The following is a 15,512-nucleotide window of genomic DNA, read 5'->3' on the forward strand; positions in this document are numbered from 1 at the left end:
AAAACTATACCTTCATTCTTCCTTTGCTGTGATAAATGTTTCTAAATAAGTAACAACATCACAAATAGCTGTATGGTGGCCTTGGCTGGCTTAGGTGGTTGTAGGTACTTCAGCCAATAACCCTTTTTCTGACTCTTCTTTGGGAGCTTCATAATACTAGGCTTCCTTATTTGCTTGAAGATGGTACAGGGAAAGGGAGATGAAGCTACCTCTGGAGTCTCCAGAGTCAAAAAAATTAAAGCCAATAAAAATTAATTAAGTGTATACAATATGTCAGTAAAAAGTACTGGAGATCCAAAGGATGGTGTAAGACAATCTGTGCTCTTAAGATTATACTCTAATCAAGAAAGACCACACATAGAAAGAGTCAGGTATCCAGGGTGGGAAATGATCTGGGGAGGTATGAGTTACAGAGTTGATTTCATCTTGCAAGATGAGTTTTTGGAGATTGTGAAGTCTTAACAGAACAGCCAGGCAGAAAATGACCTGGACAGGATGCCCATGATTGGACTTGCAGTGTTGACTCTTTTTCCCACTCCCAGGAGGAGGAGATAATGGTTCATTAATTCCCAGGCAGGAGCCCTGGGGCAATTGCACAGCTCACTATCTAGTACTTATGTTAAAACTGTTGGTCCCCTTTCCTGAGTTTTTCAGATGAGGAAATCAGGAAAGACATAAAGACCATCTAGTTAATAAACAAAGGTCCATGGTGGGAAGTTGCTGAGAATGTAGGTTTTTCCATTGTCTGTTGTATTCCATGAGCCTGGTAGTCGAGTATCCTAGCAGCACTGCCTCCTTCTGGGACTTTAATCCATGTTTAGCTTCCTTAGTTTTATTCCTCTTCATGCTCTGCTTTTCCCTCTATTTACCTTTAAAATACTTTAAAAAATAAACAACTCTTTTCAACCATCTTAGAATCAATACTGTGTACTGGTTCCAAGGAAAAAGAATGGTATGGGCTAATCAATGGGGATTAAATGACTTGTCCAGGGTTACACAGGAAGTGTTTGAAGATAAATTTGAGCACAGGACCTCTTGTATCTAAGCTTTGTTCTAATCCACTGAGTCACCTGGACACTTTTACAAGATTTCTCATTTGATCCTCATAACCACCTTGGGAGGTAGGTATAGAGTCCAGAGGATCAGTCTCAAGAGCAGAACACCAGGGTCTTATACCAGTAAGGATAGTTCCCCTGCCTTAAAGCCTAGGCTAGGTCTTTTCTTTAAAGCTTGGTTCCCTGACAGAGCTTCCTGGTTACATAAGTATAGGGAGCTCGTTCCCTCTGACTGGTCTAACTAAGGCAGAGGAGCTGTGCTAAATAGGATGAAGGCAGTTCTTTGTTGACACTCTTCTCCCTGCTCTCCTTGTTTGGGCTGCTATTGGTTAACTGTTGGATATCACATAAGGGATTAATCCCCCACAACCCCCCAGGCTAAAATTCAGTCTCCAGATCAGTTTGAATCAAGCCTGGCCTACTTGCTTCTACAAGTGAAAGAGAAGTGATTTCTCCAGGGTCACACAAACAACTGAGTTAGGATTCAACTCCAAGTGCTCCAACTACAAAAACTACTTCCTCTCATTTTTTCCAGATGAGAACAAGGTGCTTCAAGTGTAAGTGACATACTCATGGGGACACATCTAGTTTATTTAAAGAGTAGAGTGCTTACATAGCCCAGTGATTAAGGGATTGTAAGTGCTAAATGAATTTTTGTTGACCTGACTTGATTAGAGCTAGAACTTAAATTGAGGACTTCACTCTTCACATTCAGCATTCTGTCATAACATGATGGGTCTCCATAAAAATACTTGCTTTCATTGGTAAAAGCTTGATATCAGTTTTCTCATTTGGGCCCTTCACAATAATTCAGTGATAAAAATGGTAGGGTTTTGGTACTCCTATTTTGTTATGATGATATAGAAACAAATACTTTGTAAACTTAAAAAATACAAAGCAAGTGTGCTGTCAGCTGGAAACACCCTTTCATTCTACCAAGACATTAAAATCCATTGTCAAGCCACTACCAAGAAATCTGAATTCCGCTTTTTTGAATTTCCAGTAATGAGATTGGAGCATTTAGAGAAGAGTAGTATACTTAGGGGCTTGATAATGTTTGTTATAGTATACCTCATTATTAGGGAAGGGAAGTATAAGAATAATCATAATGGGGGGCAGCTGGGTAGCTCAGTGGATTGAGAGCCAGGCCTAGAGACGGGAGGTCCTAGGTTCAAATCCGGCCTCAGCCACTTCCTAGCTGTGTGACCCTGGGCAAGTCACTTGACCCCCATTGCCTACCCTTACCACTCTTCTGCCTTGGAGCCAATACACAGTATTGACTCCAAGATGGAAGGTAAGGGTTTAAAAAAAAAAAGAATAATCATAATGAATAAATTAGAAATTATTATCATTCCACTAAGAAAAATTACATCATTTCCACAAAGAAGTGAACCGTATGTGACTGAAAATTTGTTGCACTTCATTTGCCAGTTTTGAGAGAAGCTTTTGAGTTACTTCTAATGTTTCTGAAATTGGAATTTAAATAAAGCAAACCAAGGACAATGCTTGAGAAGAACAATGAAATAAGCTAAAGGAAGACACTTCCACCTCCTTGATGGGCAGGAATGGAATTAGAACAAATAACCACTGATGTTTAAACAGGGCCTTAAAATTTTTTGTTTGTAAAAATCATCTCATTTCAGTAAAAGTAAGTTTAAACTACGACAAGAGATTTGGGTAAGAAGAAACAGAAGGACTTTAAGATAAGTGAAGACCTTGAAAATCAGGACAAGATTACTAGGGGGAAGTTATAGATTCTATTTCTAGAAATTTTAAGGAAAAGGCAAATCCAGGACTGGTCCTAAATTGTGAGGCTGTGACGGGGATAGGAATTCCATGATTTTTAAAGGAAATTTTTTTTCTTCCTCAAAAAACTTATTATATAAAATGTAGATTGAATTCAAAGTGGATCCAGAAATGACTATTTTTAAAGAGGTTCTTATAGACTGGGAAAGTCCCCAGGACCTGTCTGAAAATCTCAGGCCAAAACCAAAACCCAAACTCAATCCTGATAGGATTCACTGCCACTGACAAGAAATGGGTCACTCCTAAAAATGGTCCTACCTTGAGCAATAAAAAGAGTTGAACATTCTGATCCTTGTCCAATAACAAACCTATTCCTATTTTATGTATAACCTGGAGCTTAGTCTCTTAACATTTTCCCTTCATCATGGAATTCTACCAAGAGAAAGGTTTTTGGGCTAAAAAGGTGATTTGTACAAAATATTACTATAATTTAACCAAACACTCCAATTGATAATTAACTAAATAATTTTCTCTGGTTAATCTCCTAAAATATTTTTGTAAGAAAAAAGAAAATACCTTAACATCATCAGACTATAAGAATGAATAGTCCTCAGAGGTCATAATATTGTCCCATCACAACTCCATTCTTCTCAACAAATTGATTCTGAGTACTATATGCAATAAATTACATTAATACCTTTCACTAGAAGCTTGAAACAAATATGGCAAAAAACAAAAAACAAAAAAAGAACTAGAAGTTAAATAGACATACAGAAAAAGAAATCTTCCTCGTCTCTCTCCATGGAAAACGAAGCACCAGGGTTCTGATCCCATTGTGAACCTCAAACACAAGGACACCTTTAGAACAGATGCCAAGGAGTATTCCTGTTTGAGACTTCTTTTCTGGATGCACTCGATGAAAATGAACTCCATATTCTGTCAGTCTTTGACAGACCTATAAGAAAAAGGCAATTAATTCTATATATAAGAAAAAGAAATAAATCTTAAATATGAGAAAAACAAAACCACAATATCTAAACAGGTAAAGATACTGAGGTAATTAGATATAAGCACAATCCACCTCTCCAACACCCCATCCAGTCCTCTGTCCACTCTCAAGTTGGATTCAAGGTCTACCTATTCCTTTCACTATGCTCATCAAAACTTCAGTTCCATAATTACCCAACTTCCTTTTAATTTACAATTATTTTTCTTGCTCAAATTCCTTCTCTTGGCACTAACAAAAGAGACATGGCAGCCTTGGATGACACTATCTTTATGGTCACATTTCCCAGTACTCATTGCACCTCTTATACTTCTTGACACACAGGACCCAGAAGAGGGGTCAGAATATCCCCTGCTAATCACTTCTATTTCAAAGTGCCTCTGTCTCTATCACTCAACAAACCTACATTGAGGTTTACTCTTTCAAAATTTACCAACCAATCTGGACTTTTTGGTGACTGTTATTTATCAGCCTCTAGGTAATTCATTCTTAATTTTCAAGAAATTCAGTGCTTGGATTAGTCTTTTTCTTTATATCCAAGATTTTGTGTTTATACTATGGGGCTTTGATGCTGTAATTTCTCAGACATAATTCCTTGCCACTTCCTTAATCTACTCCCAAATTTAATGACTGTTTTCACCTTCATCTCTCCTGATCATAGGAATCATCACAATCTTGATGTTGCTATCATTCACAAATCTATTTCTTAAGGTCAAGAACTCTTACAATGCATTCTGCATCCTATTTCCCCACTAATACCACTAATCCCAATCCCTTCACACTCTCAGCTAAGGACTCTCACTTCAGAGAAAAATATAGAACATCTGCTCTGAACTTCTATTTCTCACTTTCTCTACATGCCTCAAACCCTTGATAAAGCATTACATTTGTTTTCCTTTCTTCTGATGGTGTTCCTTGGTCTTTGCAGGGCCTTTCATAGAAATTGTTCATCCATATCCTTCTAATTTATCCAAAATATTTCCCCTATAATCATCTCTCTGCTCCCTCTTATATCCAAAATCTCTCTATAACAAATTCCTTCTCCACTACCTACAAACATGTCCAAGTATTGTTTATCCCTTAACAACATTAATTAGATTCTCCCATTTCCTCAAACTTTAAAGCTATTTCTCTTCTTTTTTCAAACGCCCAGAAAATTTTATCTATATTCACTGCCTCTATTTCCATTCTCCTTCTTACTTACTTATTAATTAACTCTAGGCTATCTAGAGTCTAACTTCAGGACAAAACTAAACTTGATCTTTTTTTTTTAAAACCCTTGCCTTCTACCTTAGAATCAATACTGGACAGTTGGGTTAAGTCACTTGCTAGGAATTATCTGAAGCAATATTTGAACTCAGAATCTTCTATCTATAGGCCTGGTTCTCAATACACTTAATTGGTAATACCAATGGCTCCACTTATCTTTTTTCTTAAACCCCAAAATAAATGAGGTTTTTAATTATTTCACTATTATTGTTGCACTTTTGGGGGAGGGGATAAAAGAAAGAAAAAAAACAGTACATTCTTAATCTTGTGGGTATAGCTGAAAATACCAGCAGATTCTCTATTTCCATTACACCTAGTATCCAGTTATAGATCAGTGTTAATGGTAATCATAGATAATGGAGAGCTTGCTAGGTGAATAATGATTGGGATGGGATAAGTGAGTCAGGTAGGGTGAGTCTGGAGAGAAATCAAGGAAGACAGATGCGGGGTATTTCTAAAAGAAGGGGTGACTACCTTAAAACCCCTTGGATCTCCCAAGAAGCCCACTATGGGTTACTGAAATATTGTATGTGAAATGTTAGAAAATATTCATTCTATTTAATAACTGAAATCTGTTTCTTTCTTACCAGTCTTAATATATATCAGTGTGGGTGTAAATTATAACAAATAATCATCCTACATCTCTATTATCTAGATAGAGGTGAAATGAAACCTCGTTAACTATTTACAAAGAGTGAGGAAACTTGACTCTCCCTAAAGGCAGAAGAGAAGGAAGGAATACTTTTGTGCCCTGAGTAGCTAGTTCAAACAAAAGCATGTAATACTGTCTTTCTTTGTTTGTGTATCTATGTCTGTATATGTGATAAAACTCTTAAACTGAATAGATGTTTTTAATTTTCCTAGTGACTAGTCCATTGTCACACAGCTAATAAATATCCCATGAACAAACCTTCCTGACTCCAAGGGCAGAAAGCAGTATACTCTGGCACACTGTTAATATTTGTATCCAAACACACTGGAAAATCTTTCTGTGATAGTTTAAGTATGGGAACCCATGGAACTTACCATCTATGCCAACACTGTGGCCTGATATGGTTTGACTTACCTTTAAAAACTCTATTTCTGTTTCTTTTTCAGAAGCCCCTACATAGGTATTGTGCAGTTTAGGTAATTCTTCTTTCACGTATGATAAATCCATTCTCTCTGTCACTCTAGCAGGCAAGTAATGTTCTAGTCTAAAGTAAGACATACCATGAACCTAAGAAATACAGACAGACAGACAAGGTGGGGGGGGGGGGAGAGAGAGAAAGACAGAGACAGAGAAAGATAGAGACAGAGAGAGAGAGAGAGAGAGAGAGAGAGAGAGAGAGAGAGAGAGAGAGAGAGAGAGAGAGAGAGAGAGAGGGAGGGAGAGAGGGAGAGAGGGAGAGAGAGAGAGAAAACAACAACAAAAACAAGAATAAGAAGGAAAGGAGGGAAGGAAGGAGAAAGAGAGGGAAAAAGAAAGAATAAAATATATTGTTGAAAACCACCAAAAATACATCAGAAGCAGTTTCTCTGAATTTTAACCAATACTAATCAAATCCACTAAGCCATGACCAAACTTCAACAAAAAAATTCTTACAAGCTATATAGTTATTTACTAGAAAAAGAGCTGGTCTGACAGTAACATATAAATGGCCTCTGTTAATATACAAAGAAAAGAAATGCTACCTCTGGTTGGTAATCTCCATACTCAGCTTGAAGGGCCAAGGAGGCTAGTAGTAGAGAAGTTTCATCATCACAATGCATCCTTTCTTCTAAGATATCTTTACGTAACTGGAGATAATACTGATGACAGGTCAAAGTATGTCTGAGAAAAGACAAAAATTTTAGCCGTCTATTCTTGAATCCCTTGGTGATTTTATCGGTCTACAATTGGTAAACATTTTATACAATAAAATGAAATCTTTCCCATTGGTTATTATATATTGTATCTAAGATATGGAGTCATACAAATAATAGATAACAATTACTATTATATAAAATAGTAAATTGAATTTTAGTGAAAATTGAACTTTTTGGGAAAATAAATATTAGAATGTTATAGAGTTGAAAGAATAAGGAAACCAAAAAAGATCAGAAATCCTTCATGTACTCACTGTATCAGACTAACATCATCTAGGAAAAATTTAATTCGTAGAAACAAAGTAAAATTGACAGTAGTTTTGTTCTTTTTCTTTGGCTCTTCTTTCCATCCCTCTGGGGCCACTTTAGTTAGTTTTAGATCAGGATCAACAAAGAAATACTCATTATCTAAAGAGGATTAGAAGAAGAAACATCCAGATCAAATATTGGCACTTCATAATGTTTTGGGAGGTTGACATAGTCCCCTTTAATGTTTTCTTAATTTTTTAACAAGGAAGGTAATATGAAGTTTTGTTGCCAGATGAAATTAGATCAGTAATTTACTTTTTATCCTTGACATCAATGACAATTCAATATCCTATGATTTAAGTTTTATAATTGAACACAGCCAAAATGTAACTGATTTTACCCCCCACAAATGCCAACATTCTTCCTTAAAATGATATTTCTGTTAGCCTATTGGCACAGAGGATAACCAGGCCTGGAGTCAGGAAGACATGAGTTCAAATCTGGCTTCAAATACTGTGTGACTCTGGGCAAGTCACTTTAACCTGTTTGTCTCAATTCCACATCTGTAAAATGAGTCAGAGAAGGAAATGACAAAAAAACTTAAGTATCTTTGTCAAGAAAACACCAAATGGGGTCAAGCAAGAGTCAGATACAACTGAAACCAATGTAGAAAACAACATTTCTGTTTAGCGGGCCACTGTCCTTTAGGTTCCCAGGATTTGCAATATCTGGGGTATATCCTGATTTTCTGTTCTCTCTTGCTCCACATATTTAATCAAATTCAAAGTCTACCTTACCACTGGTCACCCTTCCACTCTCTATCACAATCCCAGGGCCAACATCTGATTTCGGTCCCTCATCATCTCTCAGGTTACTGTAATCAGCTCTTATTTGGTCTTGCTAAATCCAATGTTTCATCTCTTTAATTTGTCCTCCATAAAAATGCTAACCAAAAAAAATTACATAACACACTGAAGTTCCACTAGTGGCCACTTATTCCTTTTAGATCAAATGCAAACACATGGTCTGGCACTGAAAACTCTGTATCATCTGGACACCTTTCTAGACTTAATTCATGTAAAGCTATTGCTCATCTCATGTTTGAGCCAAATTGAGCATTCCAACTCTTGTGTCTGTCTTTCTATAAGTATGCTCCCACACCCAACCTTAATTGAACTCCCTACTTTTTAGCCTCTCAGAATCCTTATATATTATTACATCAAGCTTCAACTCAGGTTCTACTTACTCTTCCAATTTGTTCTGATCCACCCCATGGTGGCCCAATTGGTAATGCTTCCTCACTCCCTATTTACTTGGCTCTGAACAAACTGTTTCCCCCCTAGTCAGTGCTAGACTCCTAGAGAGAAAGAATAAATTCATTTTCATCTTTGTACCTCCAATAGTTCTAATCCAGTGCCTGGCACATAATAATTAAGTGTTCAATAAATGCTAGTTGAGATTGAATTATTCAGCAAACTCCTATTGATCTAGAATCATCTAGAGAGTTTGGGCTAATGATTATATTCTGCTTAAACATTATATTCTGCTTAAACACACAGACTTAAGATGGAAAGAATATAAAATCAATATATCCACTTAAAAGAGTGTTAGAAGATAAGTAAATATTTCTTAAGCTCATAATTGCATGGCATTTTACTTTTTAAAATAACATAACAATATTATTCTTAATGTAATAAAGGGAAAATATAATGGCAGATTTCATCTATAAAAGAGAACAGAAAAAGAGAGTGGCATCAGCAGTTGTAGAACTGCCTTTTCCTTCTACAAAAATGAGGATGTTGCTAGGTTTTTAAAACTTTCTTTTTTTAATTAATTTTTTCAGTTACATGTAGAAATAATTTTGGGCAATTGTTTTCTGACATTTTAGGACTCAAATTTTCTTTCTACTCTCTCCTACCAGGTAGTAAATCATCTGCTATCAGTTATACCAGTGCTTTCACAGCATTTTATTATTGAAGCTGTCCTGCTTGGATCTATTCCCAATTAATCTTTCTTTAATCGTTCAAGGTATTTTGAAAAAGTAGCTCACAAACAAGGAGAATTAAATATTGATTTTGTATTTTATATTGAATTTTCTCTGTAAAAGATTTTATTCTGTATCCCCACATAAAACAGCCCCTTCCCCTTCTCCAAGCGAAGTTCATGAGTTTATAGTTCAATCTCTCAGATTCTGGCTTTCCTAAAATAAAATCACTGTTCATTAAAGAGAAACTGAGCTAGAGTTTGGAAGCACTATTCTTTCATAAAACACTTTAATTCCATAGGAATTGTTCTCTTTGCAACACTTATAAATCACTCCTGCCAAGGCATGACTGTTTTCCAAAATTACATCAGGTTATGAGAAACCATATGGCATTTGTGTGTTATCCCTGACAATAGACAAGTCCACTCTGTCTTATTTCTAGCCTTTTCCTTGCTGATTGAAGGTAGTCTTATCCCTTTCCCAGGTACCTGTGAGTTTGCTGTTCCTGTTCACTATCAATGACTTGGAATAGAGTCCCATAGATGCATAAAAAGCATTCCTTCAAGACAGAGAATGGTGGTCTGGGTTCAATGTATGTATAAATCCCTTCCCTTAATGAAACTGATCCCTCAACCTCATGATGTCACTTGTAATGTCCTTTGTTCTGTGTTTACCAAAACCTATAAAAGTGGAATTAGCCTTTTGCTCAAGGTCTTTGGCTGGAAACCGAGGCAGTCATTGACCCTTTTATTGACAAGTAGCATGTTGTGGAAGAAAGAAATTATAAAGTATGCAAAAGGACAGAAGCTGGAGGTTTATCAGCTGTCAGTCAAAGGAAGATTCCATTTGGAATGTTACCAGGAAACAGTTGAAGGCAAGAGCCAACTGCTGACTGATTTTCTGGGCTTTTTGGCAGATGGTGGTGATTTTGAAGGAAGAAGCTGGATTTATCTCTGGGATTTGGGGTAATCAAGCTGGAGGTGGCCTGGCTGATTTGAAGGCATAAGAAGGAGGACAATAGTCCATATATCTCTCTCTGACTTACTCTGTTTCATGGTAGTGACTGAATTGCCATTTCTCTCAATATCCTCCAACCTAAGGCTCACTGTAAATAATAGGGAAACCTCCAACCCTTTTACCTCCATTCTCTACCCTTTCCTGTATTCCCCAATAAACTTTTACATGAGATAAAGAAGAGAAAAGAGTATTTCCTCTGAAACATCATAGTTCACCTGAGTAGGGGGAGAAGAAGAGAAGAAGCTGGAAGAGGGAGGAAGGGATGTATAGTGGAAGGAGGTTAGGCAAAAGAAGATAACTACCTGATCCATTCGTCACCACTTGCCCCATCAAATAGACCCCCTCAATATTATCTATTACAATTTGGCACCTCAGACTGACTGAACTTTACAATCTCTAAAGGCAACAGCAAGATGTTTAAGCAAGTGCTCTGTGGGGTAGTTGTGCTGGCAGCCATTATGGGTTATTGGATTTATAACATCCTATACAGTAAAATGACCACCATAATTGTAGACTCAGTGGAATACCTTGGCAACACAACGGTGTTCATATTACAGTGGCCATTCCAAAAAGAAACTCAAGTTTATATCATTTCCATGGCTGCTATACAGACACTTACTTATCTGAAAAAGATCTATAGCATTCTGATCCCCAGACAAACAACTAAGATAATGGTGGTGGATACTAACTTGGAAACCTTGGTAAAGAATATGTTTGAAGAATTTATCAAGGCAAAAAGGGTAGAACAGATTAAGGACAACGGAAATGGTCAGTCAGATAGTGGACCCAAGGAGAAAGACAGAAAGGCAAAGGAATCAAAGGCTAATGCACAGGGAAATGACAGTGACATAGTCAAATGGTGGACCTGAAAAAAATTTTCTACTAAAACATTTTACCAAGTTATCAAGTACACCTTAATATTATTATATATTATCTATTATAATGTCCCTATTAACAAAATGATATTTTACTTGGATTTTTTTTTTGGATTACTTTTACTTGGATTATTTTACCTTTTTGTTCAATTTAGCTAGTGACAACTATAAAGTAAAGTGAATCTAGACCTTTGATTTCCTTTCTGTGGAGGACTCCCAATATGGGAACTCCCTTAACTAATACTCCTTTGTATCTGAAAGTTTAACAAGAAGCCCTTGGGCACATAACTAGGGTCATAAACAGGATGGGAATTCAGGTCTTTCTGGCTGGTCTACCTTCTATCACTGAAGTAAATATAAATCATTTATAAATGCTCTCTGGCTTGGCTACCAAGTTCAATAATGTGTTCCTGGCATCTTTCAGGGGAAATAGATACAATCTTTACTTCTGCTCTTACCTGTGGGCAAGAATTTATTTTTGAGTCTGAGAATTTAGTCTCAGTCAGTCAATAAGAATTTATTATGTGCCAGGCATTGTGTTAAACAATGAGGCTAAAAAAAAAGGCCAAAGACAGACCTTGCCTCAAGAAGCTCACTACTTAATGGGGGAAGCACTAGAAATAAGATTGTAGAGGTTAGATTTTAGCTGGTGCTTGAAGAAAACCAAGGAAATCAGGAGGTGGAGATGAGGAAGCAGGGTGTTCTAGGAATGGAGGACAGCCAAAGAAAATACCAGAAGTCAAGAGATGGAGTGTCTTGTTAAATGAAAAGCAAGAAGGTCAGTGCCACTGGATCAAAGAGTATGTTAAAAGGTGAAAGAAGGTTGGAAAGGTCAGTGGGGAGGGCTTAATTCATCAAAGGCTCTGAATGTCAAATAGAAGATTCTGTATTTGAACCTGGGGGCAATAAGGAATCACTAGAGTTTACTCAGAAGGGGGGTGATATGCTCAAACATATCCTTTATGAAAATAATTTTTATGACTGAATGGAGGATGACCTGGAATGGATAGAGATGGGTTAGGCACACCAAACACTGCGATACTCCAGGCATGAAGTTATGAGGACCTTTACAAGTTGAAAGTTTAAGAGACAAGGGAGTCTATCAGGGAGATGGTGAATATGTGCAAGCAAAAGGTCTTGGCAACAGACTGGATTTGGGTGAGGGAGTGAGAGTGAGGAGCTGAAGATGACACCTAGGTTGTAAATCTAGGCAGTTAGAGGTGGTGATTCCTTCTAGAATAATAATGAAGTAGGTTTAGCTAGGTGACTCAGTAGATTGAAAGCCAGACCTAGAAAGAGGAGTGCCTGGGTTCAAATATGACATCAAACCCTTCCTAGGTTTGTGAGCTGGAGAAAGTCACTTAAACCCCATTGCCTAGCCCTTACTGCTCTTCTGCCTTGGAACCAATATACAGAAGGTAAGGGTTTTCATTCAAAACCAAAACAAAATAATAATAATTAAGTATTGGGGCAGGGGTAAACAATGAATTCAGTTTTGGACATGTTGAATTTAAGATGTCTATAGGACATCCATTTTGAGATGTTCAATAGGCATTTGAAGATGGGGTTAGCAGATAGGGTATGCATTAGAAGATCTGAGAATCATCAACATAGAAATAATTAAATCCATGAAAGCTGATGAGATCACCAATTAAAGTAAAATAGCTGGAGAAGACGACCAAGGACTGAACCCTGTGGAAGAACCAAGATTAGTGGACATGACCTAGATAAATATCCATCAAAGGAGATTGAGTAGGGGTAGTCAGAGAAGCAGGAGAGCCAAGAGACTAGTGTCTCAAAAACCTAGAGAGATTCCTAGCTATGTGACCCTGGGCAAGTCACTTAATCTCAACTATCTAAAAAAAAAAAAAGAACCCCAACAAAAAACCTAGTGATCAACAGTTACCAAGAAGGATGGGGATTGAGAAAAGGCTATGAGATTCAGTAATTAAGAGATTATGGGTAACTAAACATGGCATTTTGGATTGAATGGGGTCTATTGTTTTTAATAGCCAAAAGATTTCTCTTGGATGGTGCCTATGAAAAGACATTTAAAATAAAATTGTCCTCATTTGCTTAATACAACCTCCAGGACAAGGATCAGACACAGAAACTCATAAGCCCTCAAAATTGTCAATCAGTATTTGGAAAGTGTGAAAATGCCATTAGTTATTTTCTTCACTGACTATAGAACTTGCAAAATGTCCTTGTACCTTTAAGAGTAGCTAAAGCAAATAAGTGATGTTCCACCAAACCAATATGGGCCACAACCAAATCAAATACATCTTTACAGAGGGTTTTGATATCACAGGTCAGCTCTAATCGTTGTCCACTCAAAAGCATGATGTTTATTTTTCTCCGTGTATCTTCATTCTTCCCTTTCTTGGTCTGCAATGGCAATAAGATAGAATTATTAAAGGAAAATTATAGCAGATGTTTGGTTACATATGGTCATAGGACTTTTATTTTGAAGCTATTTTCTTGGAATAATGCAAATAATAACTTACAAGGATAGATCTTGGCAGATCCAAAGATATAAATGGTTCAACTGTCATCTTTACGAATTCAGGTCCAAAGAAGTTCTGGAAATCAAATAAATGAAGTAGAGTCAAACGAGGTTCTTGCAGAGGACATGGAAATAAGAGCCATAATTCATTTTCAAGCATATTGTTTCTCATATAGAGTTCATTTTCTTCCAAGGTGCATACTGTCACATTTCAGATAATAGTTCTTGTCACTAATCAAGAAATTTTCCTTGAAAAACTCTTTTAATGTCAAATTCAGATTTGAAAGATTATGGCCCTAGGGATGAAAATATGGCCTATTTTTATAATCTACATGTTAATTTTTTTAGTTAACAAAATAAACAAAACTTTTTAATGGTATAAATCATAACTGATTTCTTAATTTTGCTCACAATACAACCTCGTGAGAATTCTTGCAAATTTCTTGCAATTGTTATAAATGAAAACACTTAGGAGACATTAAAGAAATGTTGTCAACATTTCACTATATTAAATGTTCAAAGAATGTAATGCCTTTGGAATACATTACAAAATGAAGTTTCATTCTTTTTAAAATTATATTTTCAGTTCCAAATTCTCTTCTTTCTTCCACCCACTCCTAGTTGCATGCTTGTAGAAATGGAAGGAGTTCTGTATAATGTAGTGCCTTGTTAAGGGCTTTAGGAAAAATAAATTTTTTGAGCTTTTATAAGTAAGAGTTGAAAACATCACATAAGATAAATTTCAATAAGCGAGGCTATTAAAGGGTAGAAAACAATATACATACATATAAAGGCTAAAACAATTTAAACAGAAAAATGCAAAAAAATATTAAAAAGAATACAATACAAATACTTGCTATGAAGCCAAGCTCCAAATAATAAATGAGAAAATACATCTTTGTCTTTTCTTGGCTCCTCCATCCCAAAAAAGGGAGGTAGGAAATACTCAGTGTTCACAACTGCATTAACTGTGGAGCTTTGCTGATGTATTGGTTTGTTTTCCTGAATTATAGTTTTATTCTCTCATTTTTATAAGAATGGTGCTTTGGGAAGGAGTTCTTTACATTTATTTTGAAATGAAAATGGCATAAAAACAAAAGGGCAGTTAAAAAATGTAAACTTCCATATTAGAAATCAATTCTGTGTATTGGTTTCAAGTCAGAAGAGAGGTAAGGAGTAGGCAGTTGGGATTAAGGGACTTGCTCTGAACACATAAAGGAAGTATCTGAGGTCAAATTTGAACCTAGGACTGTCTTTCTTTAAGTCTGGCCCTCTATTCACTGTACCTCCTAACTGTCCCAACAGGCTAGTATTTAAAACAAAATCAATAAATAAACATATTGATTAATAGCGTGAGAAGAACTTTATAGATATAATCTTGCTTTCTCCACAAAATAATTCTATGCAATGGGTGCTATACAAATGAATACAAGTTTGGTCCATTTAAATAGTTCTAATGTGAGCTATGTATGCTAATGTCACAGACTTTATTGTGTAGAAGTGGTAAGGTTTCCTCACTCAAAGTATGGTAGCTCTTACTTTGCCAAGATTGTCTAATATGCAACTTGATTCTACCTCTTTCTAAAAGTGTACAAGTCATATGTATTGTCCCACCTAGTAGTGAGGCTACATTGAAGGCTTAAAGAATGTAGCATAATGAGAACAAAGAAAATGTTCTTGGATTCTGTTGCAAAATGGTGAGAGCAGAGGGAGGGAGATAATCTTAGAACCCAACCTTTGGGATGAAAAAGACTACAAATCTTGAGTTGGCTCTATGTGATGATGTGGGGGAAAAAAGTATAAACAGAGCAGTAGGAGAATGAATAAAAGTGGTAAATATTTCCAGGACTGCAGAATGACAAGCACACTGCTATAAAGGAGTGAATTGATTCAATTCTTTTTCAAAGCAATTTGGAATTGTATTTTTTAAATTGCTAAAATGTCCATACAATCTGAA

General features: G+C 36.3%; 1 protein-coding gene across 14 annotated transcripts in view; it reads right to left on the minus strand.

The window, feature by feature from the left end:
• PTPN13 (protein tyrosine phosphatase non-receptor type 13) overlaps positions 1-15,512 on the minus strand; it is a 243,455-nt gene that overhangs the window by 89,416 nt on the left and 138,527 nt on the right. For all 14 annotated transcript variants that reach the window (XM_056803189.1, XM_056803186.1, XM_056803185.1 and 11 more), the window contains 6 exons: positions 13,557-13,631; positions 13,263-13,437; positions 7,179-7,332; positions 6,751-6,889; positions 6,143-6,295; positions 3,574-3,756 (listed from right to left, as the gene is read on the minus strand). In XM_056803189.1, coding sequence (XP_056659167.1) covers positions 3,574-3,756; positions 6,143-6,295; positions 6,751-6,889; positions 7,179-7,332; positions 13,263-13,437; positions 13,557-13,631 — 879 coding nt within the window. The remainder of the gene's footprint in view (positions 1-3,573; positions 3,757-6,142; positions 6,296-6,750; positions 6,890-7,178; positions 7,333-13,262; positions 13,438-13,556; positions 13,632-15,512) is intronic.

Source organism: Monodelphis domestica, chromosome 6 (assembly GCF_027887165.1).
Source record: "Monodelphis domestica isolate mMonDom1 chromosome 6, mMonDom1.pri, whole genome shotgun sequence".
Lineage (NCBI taxonomy): Eukaryota > Metazoa > Chordata > Mammalia > Didelphimorphia > Didelphidae > Monodelphis > Monodelphis domestica.